This window comes from Monodon monoceros, unplaced genomic scaffold (assembly GCF_005190385.1).
Source record: "Monodon monoceros isolate NGI ecotype Baffin Bay Population unplaced genomic scaffold, NGI_Narwhal_1 Super_Scaffold_1, whole genome shotgun sequence".
Taxonomy (NCBI): Eukaryota; Metazoa; Chordata; class Mammalia; order Artiodactyla; family Monodontidae; genus Monodon; species Monodon monoceros.
This window is the reverse complement of record NW_021703765.1, coordinates 53,164,866-53,180,359: the sequence shown is the minus strand read 5'-3', so window position 1 is coordinate 53,180,359 and position 15,494 is coordinate 53,164,866. Positions and strand designations below refer to the sequence as shown.

General features: G+C 41.1%; 1 protein-coding gene across 1 annotated transcript in view; it reads left to right on the top strand.

Moving 5' to 3' along the window:
• DLGAP1 (DLG associated protein 1) overlaps window positions 1-15,494 on the top strand; it is a 292,601-nt gene that overhangs the window by 203,374 nt on the left and 73,733 nt on the right. Inside the window, exon 5 of the mRNA XM_029218054.1 lies at window positions 2,693-2,722. Within this exon, the coding sequence (XP_029073887.1) occupies window positions 2,693-2,722 (30 nt within the window). The remainder of the gene's footprint in view (window positions 1-2,692; window positions 2,723-15,494) is intronic.

Genomic DNA, 15,494 nt, shown 5'->3' with positions numbered 1-15,494 from the left:
CTGGCTCACCCTGAATTCCAGGCAATGTCAATGTCAGCCAGTCACCAGACAATGTCTACTGTGTGTCCTAGAAGTCAGCGATGCTACATGTAGCTTTTCAGCACCAACATCAATCATTTCTTAAATATTCATTTTTTTGATATTTCTATTTTAAGATAAAGGAAATAGCTTCTCATTCTATAAGTTTTTGTATAATGTTAATATTAGCTACCTAACCAGATTTAGCCAATTCTAGATTTTCACTATAACATAGTTAACCTTGCAATATAAAAGCCTATCCTGCTATAGGGAAAAGCTTGATTTGGGGTTTAAAAAAATAAGAGAAGTACATATGGAGTAACAAATCACTAATGTTTTTGTTAAAATAATGTTTACACTTAGAGTTCTAAAGTCCAAATTTTGTTTTTTAATGGACCTTTTTATCCCTTACTCTATAAATGCATTCCTGGGCTCCCATCCACCACCACCCACATCTCCCATAAGAAATTCTTTAGCCTTTCTTGCTTTACTTGCATCAAGCCTGTTTCTACACACTGATTAGATCGCACTGTTGTCCTTTCATTTGAGTGAGAGTTGCTGACACCATAGTTGCGCACAAAAATAAACATGGCTGGAAAAAAATCAATATTCTGACCTGGTTTCCTGCATAAAGATTCCACAGTTTAAAAAAGACAGGATCATTGCTTACTAAGCCAATGACTCATACCTCAAGAATGCCAAAACCGTTTAGCTTGTGTTCTTAGTTGATGGTCAATGACTGTTATTTCCAAGGTGACCTATGTATAGTATATTTTTGCGTATGACAGGTTTAAGAGGTTGTGAAATTACTGGCAAAATAATAGTAAATGCTCAGCTTATTCACATTTGACTTGTTTGGTTAAATTACAACCCCTTTTGTGAATATCTCAGAAAGTATTTGGAAGGTCAAGATTTTCTTCTCTGGCCCTGAGTAGAAAGAAACATCAGTTATGGCCACGGTGTGTCAGACCTGGTTCATACCAGCTGGCAAAAGCCAATTGTTACATTGTCGGGAATTTTCTAAGTCCATTATTAAACATAGCCGTTATTACAAATCAAATTAGGCAAGATTCCAATTATAATTATGTTAAAAAACAAAGGTAATAAATATCTAAAACTCTTTACTTCTAATCGTTTGACTACATTTTACTATCCATGCTCTCGGGGTTTTTTATGTCTCCTGTCCGTGTGTGGTGAAATACTACATGATGGTTTTGCTACTACCCATCTCTTCCCAAAGCCATGTTAGGTGACATCAGAGCTGGTACCTCGACATAGGCCTTAGTGGGAGTATTTACATAGTGTTGATGTTGAAAGAGTTTTAATTTAATGAAAATAATTTATACAAAAGTGAAAAATAGTTTAACAGCAGATCACATAAAAGATATAATGATAATGAATTTATTGGGAAAAGAGCAAACTGGGATGAAATTCAATGCATGATTTTGTCAAATCATGATTGATTTGCTGGCTATGAATACAAGAGTTGGGCCCAAATCAACAAAAGTATTCTGTGAGAATCTATTGGCTATATGGAACTTGCAATAAAGAAGATGGTATATTTTACTATTATGTATAGTTTGTGTATATCATTTATATCAGTAAAACTCATAATATATACACATAATACAGGCACACTTTTTCCTCTGGAGAGTCCCTTGTTAAACATTGACCAGACATTACTGGTTCCACAGGAAAGATGAAATTCGACTGGTAACTTAAAAGCAGTTTTTTTCAGAAAGTTATAAAGGAGAGCGAGTTTGTCTCTTTGTGAACAGAATCTGTTAAAATCAGCGTGTGCTCAAGCTGACAGCAGTTCGGTTTGCCAGTACGAAAAAGGGTTTTGCTTCCATTTTTCCTTTAAGACTCCTCCTGTTTGCAAGAGAACCAGAATTTCAACCCAATGAAACTGTAGACTTTGTTTTTTCAGCCCTAAGCATAGGGTTTGGGAAATATTGTTTATTTATAATTATGACTTATAAAAAAATAAAACTTTCAGAATCAAACTATTGGACCAGGTCTAATTTAGTTTAGTATTTTCACCTTTCAATTCACCAAAAAGGCACATGAATATCCAATCAAGGGTAGTGTCTATTTGGCTTCGTGAAAAATTTGACAAGCTCGGCCCCTCCACTGACCTGCAGGGGATGGGAACACTGAACCCAGGAGACCAGAAATGGCCTCAGGTCCAATCACCCCAGAAAAGGAAGCTGCCATATCACACCATGATTTTTAACCACCTATTATGCATTTCAACAGAAACCCTGTCCCAACACGTAGCAAATGATCTCTAAACACAATTTAAGTAGGAAATATTAGACCTTGGTGTCTTTTTTAGTGAAGTTTTATCAATCCATCATCCAGCATGATTTATCTACAGACATAGTCGTTCAGACTATTGAGACTCGGCCTTTGTTTCATCCAAACACACGTCAGATCCCTTATTTAAGTGAAAAACGCTCCCAAATGGTACTAGTGGGGAGATGAAGACACTCAGGAGGTTTAATCAATGACTGAAAATTACTTCGTTTTTGAAGTTGATATCTGTTTACTTGAATTCTCAAAAAGCCAGGAAAAAACAAAATCCAGTTCTGAAGCATGTATGTATTGTGAGAAGCCTGGCAAAGGTAATTTGGATCCATTCTATAACTGCCACTTTTTGTTTTTATTCAAGGTGTCATAAAACTGAGTTCTGCAGTTGAAGGTACGTTTTTACAACCACAAAATCGATAACGTTTTGCTTCGAGGTTGCACCGCGTGGCTTTGTAGCTACACCGCTTCTGTGGCCGTGGTGTCTGAAGCCATGTTCTAATTGCCAGCTACCGCCATTCCATCTGTGTTTCTCCTCGTCCTGGTCCCTTTATGCCACGCGTCTCTCAGCGCCCCCATGAGTGGCCTTAACACTGACCCCAGAAGCAGCATTGATGAGAGCAAATGTGTTTGGTTCTGTCCCTGATGGGATGGTCTCGGGCCCAGTTCCTTAGAGAGCCCTTCCCTCTGCAGCATCCTTATTGGAGGCTGGACCTTGAGTCTTGTCAGGAACCCTCCCCCCCTTCTTTCTGTAGGACCTTTTCTAGAGGGTTTTGGTCCCTTATCCCAATGTAGCAGACATGTTTGCCCAGGATGTCTGCAGGCATGGAGTCATTATAGCTTCCTGATGAGAAAATTAAGTGGTTAGGGCATTTGCCAGTCTCCAAACACGAGGTACCACCCAGGAGGTATTGCAAGAACCAGGTTCCTTGAGGGTCACCCATGTCACCCACACTGGGCAGTCCCGTAGAACTGTGCATTCGGGAAACTGAGAAGAAAATGAGGGATTTAAAGAAAAAGGAGGGTCGGTGGGGGAAAGAAGACACAGCCGTGTTTCACTGAGTAACCCCCAAAATGATGTTAAAAACACCTCATTGTTTGAAATGACTTACTAGTTATTGGTATAAAATCGACCATCTTTCCCTCAGAGGAGCCTACATTTCACAAGTAGGGAATGTGTCATTTTCTCTCTTTGTGAGTGTCTATTTGTTGTGGGGGGGGGGGGTGCGCGTGTGTTCTCGTTTATTGGGGATTTGTCAGTCATGCATTGGAGGGTTCTTCATCCCCACTTAATCAGGGGAGGCTCCTTGGAAGAGGTGGTGGGCTTTAAGGTGAGTTTTCAAATTTCAGAAGAGATGTGGCTTCACGAATGGGCAACGCATGGAGGTGGGGAGCGGGAAAATGCCACGGGTGTTGGAGTGGTGAGACCACCTGCTAGACTCAAGCAAAGGGACTGGGTGGGCTGGAGTTGGTAGGTTGGGAGATGAGAGAGGGACTCGGGAATGTCCCCACGGGGCTGGCACATCCAAAGCGGGGGGCTCTGTCCTTTTAGTGGATTTAGTACCATCATACTTTGCAAAACACATTAAAAAGACAATAATTCTGACATTCATGGCAGAAAGTGCGCTGCTCTCTCAAGTAAGGAAGGGACCAGGAGATGGTGCAGGCAGTGGCATTTCAGGGTCAAGAGAGGAGCTAAACGATGTCCCTCAAGGAACGAGGGAGGGCACAGTGCACGTGTCAGGCCCCTGCAAGGCCAAGCAGGAATTCAAGGTTCCTCTGCGCAGAAACACGGAATTTTATTGAGAGATGATCCAAACCTCACCCTGGCTAACAAAACAGAAGACACAGCAAACGAAAGCAAGCAGGACCATGAGGATGACTTTGCCTGTGGAAACTCCCAGTGGCAAGTCAAGCCGTGTTTCAGTTAATTATCTGTAGAATTCCAGATAACAGTGGGTCCACACTAGGCTGTTTGGATGTGTTATCGAGGAATGGCTTTGAAGTCAGAGCTTTTAATATTTCCTGCTTGGCCTAAGCACAGTATTCCACTTACAACAAAAGGATGGAAAAACACATTTTTTTAAATGCCAGAAAGCCAAGAGAACATTAGATAACTTAAAAACTATTGTTCTGCTAGAACAATGGCCCCGTCATCATTTTGCTCGTAACTATGGTTACTCCTGGTTGCATCTGAACCCGCCAAACAGGTTTATGGTCTTCAGAGAAAAAGAAGAGTGAGGAAGAAGAAGGGCAGGGGGCAGAAAGACTGCCTGGGGCTTTTTCAGGAGCATCCTCGTCACTCTGAGTTCCTGGGGCTCACAGGGAGTGGCCGTGGGTACCAGAGGTCAGGACTATTTCGACTGCTGCTTGAGCATCTTTTTAGCAGCTTCTTGGCTGCAGGCTGTAGTAGCTTGAAGGCTTAGGAGCATGCTGTGTTGTAGCTGTGTTAGAACCTGTGTGTCCAGGGGGCCCCCGGGGCGCCGTTGTTGAGTGGAGGGGGTGTTCCACGCATGCGCTCTCCGTGCATCTGGAAGGGGAGAGTTTAACAAGCATGCTTTGTGGGATGTACATTGGACACTGTTGTCTCGATTCGAAATCAAACCTCAGATGGTGGTGCTATGTGAACGCTTAGCTCTTTACTGGCTATCTTCCATCTGCGGAACGGACTCAAGGCGGCTTCTACAGCTTATGAAGGCAAGAAACATGCAGATCAGTGGAGGGCATCCACTGCCAGAAATGAAACCGATTTCCCTTTCTTTAAAAATGATTCTGTTCTGGATTATCCTAGAACTCTGAGAATGGCACTAAGGTTTTAGGTAGGTTATCCTTTTCTTTTTCTCTTCTTTTTAAGGAAAAACAATTGTCAAATCATAAGAGAACGTCAACAAAGATTCCATGTGCTACTTCCTACTGAGTATTGCTGTTACGCAGGTCTGTCCGTTCTCTTTTTCTGAAGCAGGGCTGCCCCCTACAGCATTTTGCAGCTTCACGTAAGCTTCTAAAATCAGCAGAAAGGAAAAAGCTATTTATATCACGGGAATGGTAAGGTTAAAAGTGAATGGGCCTTTCACATTTTAAAGACTTAAAATTACGGTGAAAGAGAAACACACATCAATACTTTCTTTTGCGATGAAGAAAAAATATTTGAACAGGAAAAAATTTAGGTTTGAAAGAAATAATTGCAAAGTTTTGTTGATAACGCTGATGAGTTCTGGACTCTAATTTCAGATTGATAACCTCAAACTCAGAAAATTGGGGGGAATTCCCTGGCTGTGCAGTGGTTAGGACTCTGCGCTCACTGCCGAGGGCCCGGGTTTGATCCCTGGTCAGGGGACTAAGATCCCACAAGACATGCGGCCAAAAAAAAAAGGAAAAGAAAAGAAAAGAAAATCGGGGTAAGAGAGAAACATCCAGACAGCTAACTGGGGAGAAGGAGAAATATTTGGGGTGATAGCAAGAATTCCATGACAGAATCTTCTAAATATTCCTCTTAAAAGGGATATTCCCTCTTGAAATTGGAGGAGGAAGAGGTACATATTTCCACAAGTAGGACCAACGTACCAGCCTGTCCAAGCAAAATGAGAAGGGAGGTCATGGAAGCACTGAGTCATGCCTGAGTTAGAATTGCCCTGACATCCTGCAGGCATCTTTCCAGGGAGAGAGCGGGGGAGAGAGGGTCCAGCCCCAGCCAGAAGTTCCTTATCCGACTCCCAGCTCACTTGCGGCTGGGAGGCTGCAAGCCTGGAGGCTGAGGACAGGCCTGTGCAACTGATAACCAGGTGCACTCTGTGAGGAGACTTGCCTCAAAGGCGACTTGTTTATCCCTTGTAGGTAGGAGACAATCCGAAATTTCAAAATGTTGTCAAATTCTTCTGAAAGCCTCTATGAGGGAATGAAGTTTGGTTTCTTTGGAAAAGTTCCATGTCTTTCAAAATGGGAACAGATGAGCCTCTAGGAAGAAATCTAAGAGGCGAGATGGTGACCCAAGCCCCCACTGTCGATGGTGCCTTTGGAGGGAAGGCTGGGTTTTCAGTTAACACCAGAGGTAACGTTTTGATTGTGAATCCCGTGTCTCAATGAACAGCTTCGATTTCATAAACAAAAGCTCTGCTGGGCTTGTGGAGCTTTTGTTTTCCTTTTTTCTTCTTGTCACCTCATTTTATTTAGATAATTTTTTTCTTCCAGTGTTGAGATATAATTGACATACGGCACTGTATAAGCTTACGGTGGACAGCGTAAGGATTTGATTTACGTACATCATGAAATGATCATCATAGTAAGTTAATGAACATCCATCATCTCATATAGTTAGAAAATAAAAAAAATTTTCCTTGTGATGAGAACTTTTAGGATTTACTCTTAATAACTTTCATATATAACATACAGCAGTGTTCATTATATTTATCATGTTGTACTTAACATCCTTAGTACTTATTTATCTTATAACTGCAAGTTTGTACCTTTTCATCACCTTCATCCAATTCCCCCCTCCTAACCCCCCATCCCCACTCCCCACCCCCTACCCTACCACCACCTCCCCACCTCTGATAACCACAAATCTGATTTCTTTTTCTTTGAGTTTGTTTGTTTTTGAAGTATAATTGACCTACAACACAATGTTAGCTCCTGGTGCACATCATGATTCAATATCTCTATACATTACAAAACGGTCACCACTAGATACTTTGAAAGTGTCTTTCTTCATGGTAATGACTCGTGTACCATAAACCCCACAGAGCAGGGCACTGAGGACTGTTGTCACATCCAAGGTGATGTTCTCTGGGGCCTCAAGACCTCAGACCCAGTGAATGGAATGACTCCTCAAGAATAGGTAAAAATAAAATAAGGAAAAACGTGACTCAATCTTTGTTCCCATTTTCAAAATTCACAGCACCCACAGCTTCATGTCTGTATTGTAAATCTGTAAACATAGAGCTGCTTTTCAGTTATGAAGCGTTGATCTGACCTTTCATGTGTGTTGAGGAAAGAGATACTTTTGCTTAAGTAATTCTGTTTTCCATAATATGACATGCAGTGTTTCCAAAAATGCCCCAGTCTCAGTCTGTTTGGACTGCTATAACAAATTACCATAGATTGGGTGGTTTAAACAACAGAAATTTCTCTCACACAGTTCTGGAGCCTGAAAGTCAAAGATCAAGTCCCTGGCAGGTTCCTTGTCTGGTGAGGGCCCCCTACTGGGTTGCAGACAGCTGACTAGGGGGCTCTCTTGTGTCCCTTTCATAAGGGCACTAATCCCATTCACAAGGGCTCCTCCCTTATGACCTATTCACCTCCCAAGACCCAACATTTTAATACCTTGGTGGTTAAGATTTCAACATATGAATTTGGGGGGGGGACATAAATATTAAGTCCGTAGCAACACCAAATGAATTTAACATTTAAAAAATATTCCAAATGTATTGATATCATTCCCCCCCCCCAGATGAATTTTGTTCTTGTCATTGTATCTTTCTTTTTCTGAGCAAAGCCATATACTCGATACATCAGGTTAGACTGTGGTAGATCCATTAACAAATAGATAGCTGATTGGACCTCTTTCTAGTAATAAATTTAGGATAAAGATTCAATATGTTTACTACTGGAAATCAAAGCAAAACATCTTTACAGACCTTCAAGTCAGAGAGCTACAGAGATAAGCAAGGGCTGCCTCCAGGGAAAGAATCCCTCCCCATTCAACCAGAGTGAAGGGGGGGGCAGTGTGTCAGGGATCTAAAAACAGAATACTGTCGAAACTGAAATCAAGACTCAAGAAAGTTGTTTCTGCAAAGACACCCAGACCCTCTGCCTGCAGGGCTAACCTGGACTCTGGATCAACCATACTGAGCAGTCAGGGTTCTCTCCTCAAATGTATTTTGCAGAGCACTTTGGGTGAAACTGTACTATTAAATAACAGTGTCTCTGGGAAGAATGAGCACTGAGCTGAGAATTTACCAAGTAGCTTCCAAAAACTAGGACCCTCCTGAAATGGCAGAGATAGAGTCATGTGACCCATAAAATGGAAGTTGAATTTTGCCTAAATCGCAGTCTTTGTTGGGATGACCCTCACCTTGGGAAGAGTCCACCTCGAATAACCAGCGGAAGCATTTCAGAACTTTCTCACAGTCACCTTTTTGTTTTGTGTTGTTTTCCTTTTTCTCCTTCTCTCCTTCCCTCTCCCTCCTCCTCTATTCCAGCTGTACTTCTGTTTCTGCTGTGTCACAGAAAGCAAAGTAGACGGCCCTTCAGGCAACAGAAGGCCAACCACTAACTGGATGGTTTTGGCAAGTAACTACTTGCCTAGTTATCCAATAGGATGGAGATCTCTATTGCCTGGGGCAGCTGAAAAGACTAAAACAAGCTGATGTATGTAAAGGACTTAACCTAGTGTATGGTATACAGTAGGTGCTTCTAAGCTCTTGTTCTCTTCTCTACCTTTCCCTCTCTCTGCTGACTTCCCAAGCTGCCCTGCAGCCCTCCCTCTCTCCAGGGTCCAAAGATCTAGCCAACAAGTGATCACTTCCACTGGAGTATATGACGGCATGCTGCTGAAAGTGTCATTTTGGGCAAAGCCATAGAAGACAACCAGAATAAACCTTTGCTTCTCTGCTTTGAGAGAGTTTTGAGGGAAGCAGCTCCTCAGATGGGAATACAGCTCCTTGATCACCTCATGGGAGCTCCGTGCCCAAGTGAACAGGGCTGGGGTCCAATCGCAACCCCACTTGGAGGTGTTCCCATCAGATGGGATCATTCCCTTACCTGCTCATCCAGTCCTGGGTGGGGGTGGGGAGGAGAGGAAAGGTTTCAGCTGGTCCAACAAACAAAGTGTTAGGTAAACACTGATTTTTATCAATATTAATAATGTTTTCTTATGAACTAGTTTATAAGGTCACAGTGTTCCTGAGTGCGCCGTTTGTCAACACTAACCAAAAATATGGAAGTTTTTGAATAAAGAAAACTAAAGAGACAACAACCATAGCCATCCAAAGAGCAGCCTTCTATAAATCTTTACATCTATAGCCAAAAACTAATAAAGTCTGTGCTGAATAAGTAGCCTTGAGCACCTAGCAAGAGATTAGCGTAACTCAGAAGACAGCTTGCTTCCAAAGCACCAAAGCATAGCCTTCACCACCCTCCCTGGGGCAGGAAATAGAAATTTATAAATCAAAGGCAAGCTGTAAAGGAAAATCTGCCAGTTTAAGTCACTGATTTATTTCCTGGCTTTCCTCTTTGTTTTTTAAGAGAGTAAGTTTCAGCGCTTATGTGTTGACTATTTTTAGCAATCTTCTGGAAGTTTTCAGTGTACACAAAGCTCTTACGCAAAAAAGTAGCCAATTCTATTATGCTGCATTAAGGAGGCAGCTTTTAAGGACAGTGATCTCGTTTGCAGTCTTTGAAGTCAATTCAATAGTGACTTTAAAGCCACTTCTAGTATTTTGGTTCCAAATTTAGAAGACGGCCTTTACATTTTCAATCTAAAATTGTGGTCTGAACTTACTATTAATTTTGGGACACACCATAATTTAGACAACTGCTGAAATCGCTTAAGGCTTTGGTTTGGAGTATGAAGCTGAAAAATCACACCCTCTTAAATTACCCAACACATCCATTAAAATTAACTGTGAAATCAACTTGATGTTGACCCTGTGTGCATTTGGTATTCAACTAAGATGCTTACCTATCTAAATATTGCCACAGCTGTATATACAACTGTTTGGTTGAAGCCATTAATGCTTTAAGTTGGAAGAATACACATTATGACTTTAGTTTGGTTTCACTGAGGAAAAAGCCAAAGCATTTTTACGATAATACGTCAGTGAAATGCAAAATCAGATACCAGTCCCAAAAGCTTTATGGATCTGAAATGTTTTGGAGATATGTATGGATTTTCAGGTGTTTCCTAGTTTTAACCAACATGTATGCTTAGGTGGAAACAGAAAGCTAACGGATACAGCTCTCTTGAGTACAGTTTTTCTTGAACACATGCCTGTTAGGAGATACAGAGGCAAGTTTAATTTCCTTTTAAGCCTTCTGTATACCATGGTTGATTTTATAGATGGCCTCCTCAAGTGTAAACTCCTAACACTAAGTTTGGAACACATTCTATTGGAGGACAGTATAAAGGACATTCCTAGGTTCAAACTTTGTCCCCATAACTCCTTAGCTGTGCTATAATCTGAAGCAAGTCACTCTCTCTGAATCACACTTTCCTCACCTATAAAATGGGCTTAAAAGTACTGAGCAATCCAGATGATTAAGAGGCCTAAATAAAATGAGATCCTGTTGAAGTACCTAGTAAAGTGTTTGGCACATAGGTATTCAATATATTTTAGACGTTTATATATATTGTTTTGTTACTGCCTTTATTTTTATTGCATTGGCTCAAAAACTGAATTCTCAAAATCAATGCTTCTACTTTTGCTTGACGTTATTTCATAAGTTTTTAAGAGTAATGATCGTGTGCCTAAGTAATTATGAATTTGGTTTTTTTACTAAATTGAATATAATTTTATTGCACGTAACCTAATGGAAATCTAACCAAAGTTAGATACAATCAAAATCACATGGTAGGGCTTCCCTGGTGGCTCAGTGGTTGAGAGTCCACCTGCCGATGCAGGGGACACGGGCTCGTGCCCCGGTCTGGGAAGATCCCACATGCCGCGGAGCGGCCGGGCCCGTGAGCCATGGCCGCTGAGCCTGTGCGTCCGGAGCCTGTGCTCCGCAATGGGAGAGGCCACAACAGTGAGAGGCCCACGTACCGCAAAAAAAAAAAAAAAATTACATGGTACTTAGGAAAAATGATCAGCATGTCTCCAAATATCATTTACTCCACTGTTTTCCGTTCTTCATCCGGTTGTTAATGTGGTTTAAGTTTGGAGCATTTTTGTTTTGTTTTAATATTGCTTTGGAATAACATTACTCCAGTAAATGTTCCTCAAATTAAAAATAGAACACTTTAAAAAATATCACCCTAGAATGATTTAGAACATACTAGCCTTTTCAATATCCCAGCACTTGTAGAATATTATATTTATAAGGCATATTGAGGGGAAGAATTCAGCCTGCTTGAGGCCTATGGCAGCTGGCACAGAACGACTTTATTTCCAAACATATTTTATTACTTTATTGTTAACCTATTAAGACAAAATTAATAAAGTTATTAAATGCCTGCATTATGCCATGTCTCATATGAGGCTGTGAGGAAAGACAGATGAACCAGACGTAGTTCTCCTATCTAGAAAATGTGGCATCTATGGAAACAGATCATTACAATTTCATATAATAAAAACGGAGTAGTAGGAGTAGATTAAACGAGTTACATGAACATAGACGTCAGCCTAGGAACTCTGCCTGGGGATCAGAAAGATGCCCCAGCGAAAGACATACCGAAGGCAAAGCAGAAGCAGTGTATCTGCAGGTGTACTGAACCCCAGGGCAGACAGATCCCGGCCGACGCCTCCAGGAATCAGATGCGGCCGCTCCCAGGCACCATCTCGCCAGATGGCAGGAGGGAGCGGCTGGGATCCTTAGAATGGGACACATGTAAGTGAACATCCTCCAAGACCGTGATCCCACTGAGGACGGGGGTCTAGGTGCTAGTGGAAACAGCTCTCAGAGAACACTGAGCAAGCAGCCCTGTACCCTGGAGGTGAAGCTGTGTGTTTCACCAGTGCACTTGGCTTTTGCCTTAGGCAAATCTTGCCCTGGACCTGCATGGAACCTCACAGGCTCCTTTAGAAAATTCACCCTATATCATTTAAAATATACCACAATGATCCACATCCCCTGTTTTTGGTTGTTGTTTTGTGGTTTGTTGTTGGGTTTTTTTGTTTTTGTTTGTTTGGTTGGTCGGTTGGTTGGTTGGTTTTTTTGGCCAAGCTGCACAGCTTGAGAGATCTCAGTTCCCCGGTGTGGACTGAACGCAGGCCACGGCAGTGAAAGCCTAGAATCCTAACCACTAGGCCACCAGGGGTCTCCCAACATCCCCTTTAGATAAATTTGTCTTCTTTAAAAATCTTTTAAAGAATTTGTATCATTTTTTAATCTACGATTAAGTATGTAAAACTCATTCAGTTTATGATTAGCTATGATTCCTTGGTAATCATACATATTTAGTATGTATGAAAGTATTTTCAAATGTAATGGAATTTTGTGAATGGTAAGTTTAACAATTAGTGATGCTAACATAATGTTAGTTTATAACATTCAATTAAATTTTTATTAGTTGATTTTGCAATTTTTTAATCCGTGGTTTAGTGCCAGTAACTTTTTTCAAGACTCAAATATTTTATATCCTCTTGAAAGGCTCATAAGCTGAGGCCTGGTGCCTCACAGGACATAATCATTGTAATACCTGTTCTGTGCCCTTATGGGATTGCTGTGGGGTTAAGTGGGGTGAGGGACTGAAAGTACTTCTGAATCTAGAGTGAAATATAACTATTTGTTATCATGAATATATTGCTATGTATAGAAAATCAGTCTACTGTTGATACCACAGAGGACAGTGTATGTGTATATACATATATATATATATGTATTGTCTTATTTTTATGGAATAACTGCCCCTAGAATACTTGGTAATATACATTAATCATTACTTATTAATACATTTGTTATTTATAATTAGTAAAAATATATATGTATATATACTCAGTAGTATTATCTATAAATACATTGTCTTACTTTTTCAGAACATCCGTGCCATCTTGTTTGCTGCCTTCATGAAGGATATGTTTCCCTATAGCATAGTTGTTCAGAGTTCAGTTCTAGAGTCTGACTGCCTAGGTTTGAATCCTGGCTTTCCTGCTTATTAGCTGTGTGACTGTGGGCAAGTTAACTAAATTCTCTGGACCTCTCTTGCCTCACTAAAAGTTGGAATGACAATAATAGTTAATGATTAAATTGTATAATCCATGATAAGTTCGTGGAACCGTGTATGTCACATCATATGCACTCGATAAACGATGATGGCTGTAGTAAAAATAACAGTAGTCCTACTAGGAATAAAGGAGGTGAGAACAATTCTCCAGCTAGGAAAGGTCTTTAATTTACACATGCAGTATAGGAAGAACACAGGTGTGGACATATGTTCGGTTTCCATCACTGCTGTGTCCTCAGTGGAGAATGTAGTACAGGGACCACGACTGGGGGCTGACTAACCCACCTCTCCATGTGCTGTGTTCTCTGTGTGGGAACTTTATCAGTTTCCATTACTTGTTCAAGCGAGGATTCATTGCAGCCCCAAGTCCAAGGGCTCACTGCTCTGTTTCCTGCCATGGCACGTCCTGACTTTCCTGGATGCTTTGAACTGCTTTTGAAGATCACATTCTATTACCACACGTTACAAAGAATTCTGGTTTTGATCCTGGGAGTGGGCCATACTGCATTGCTTGGCCCAGAAATCAAGGATTTCAGTGTGAGGTTTGGGGTAAGAGCCCATGGCTTTGCAAACAAGGCGGCCTGGCTCTTAGCCCAGAGCGGGCCTTCAGCAGGACTTCATGCCAAGTTACCCTGATTCTCTTGCTCTATATCTTTTTTTTTTTTCCCAGCAAATACATATTAAGCACCTATTGCCTGAAAGACACTATCATAAGAGCTGTGAGAGATACAAAAAAAAAAAAAAAATCGTGAACCTATCTCATTAATCTAATCAATTTAAAAGACAAGTCTAGGGGACTTCCCTGGTAGTCCAGTGGTAAAGAATCCACCTTACAATGCAGGGGACACAGGTTCGATCCCTGGTTGGGGAACTAAGATCCCATATGCTGCGGGGCAACTAAGCACACGAGCTGCAACTACTGAGCTCGCGCACCTCACCAAGAGCCCACGTGCCACCCACTACAGAGTCCACGCGCTCTGGAACCCATGCACCACAACTAGAGAGAGGGAAAATGCACACACCACAACTAGAGAGAAGTCCGAGCGCCACAGCAAAAGATCCCACGTACCGCAACAAAGATCCCGCGTACCGCAACAAAGATCCCGCGTACCGCAACAAAGATCCCGCGTACCGCAACAAAGACCTGATACAGCCAAAAATAAATAAAATAAATAAATTTTTAAAAAAGCAAGTCTATGAATAGTAATAGTGGGAGTCAGTCAAATGATATATTGTATTTCTTATATTCAGGGTCTCTACGGTAGATACTATATGCCAAGCTGGCTCTACAGGCATCACACCTGTGGGCAGATTTTAAGCAAAGGGGCCGCTTTACAAAATTCTATACAAAATTCTAGTCCTGTGGCAGCCCATGACCTTGTGCTGTCTTCACAAAGCAGCACATTCATGCTCTTCCTTGTTTTTGTATGGGATCCTCTGGCCGCAGCCGAGAGCGCTCAGGCCATGGGGGGACTTTTCTATTCGAAACCCATGGGTGTAGAAAGCTCTATCGGGAAACCGAAGGTTAGTTTTTTTGAGCTCTTGTGGCCTTATCATGGAAAATGGTCAGATAAAATAGATTCAACAAAATGAGACTTATTATACAACCATCGAGGCCCATCTGATATCCACTTTGATACCATAAATGGATGTGACAACTTTAGGACCTTGGTGAACTTTATGCTACAAACAGGCTCATTTAGAGCTGTTCTCCAGATAAAATAGAACTCAGAGACTGAAGGTATCAAGGACTGATGGAATCAAATGTTTCTGTTAAAAACAGCAAATATACAACACCTCAGGGGCTTAATATTATTCTTTAAATGTCCCTACTCTTAAAAACGTAAGATTAACAGACAAGTCATTGTGATCTTTATAAAGTATAAAATTATTCCATTAACAAGATGACATTCAAAGCAGTGAAATACACATTAATGTAACTGAAAGAAGAATATGAAAGTATGAGATCGGGAGATGAAAGAAAAAAAAAAAAAAAAGCTGCCCAGAAGAAAAACAAACAAAAAACCTAGAATTGATAGTGAAATACCAGTTGATTTCTGAATAGAAAATATTAATGTGCTAGCATGATGGAAGGGTCAAGTGGCAGGCTTTCTACCTACCATATTTGGAATTGGTCCTTACCAAAACTCTACTATATTAATATATTCTTGAAAGAACTAGAAAACATTTTTAAAAGCGTCATCAAAATCACAGATACAGGAAAGTGGCCCCGGAAGCAAAGTGTGGCTACCCTCTACCCAATAAACTGAGCATATTTCTACAGGCA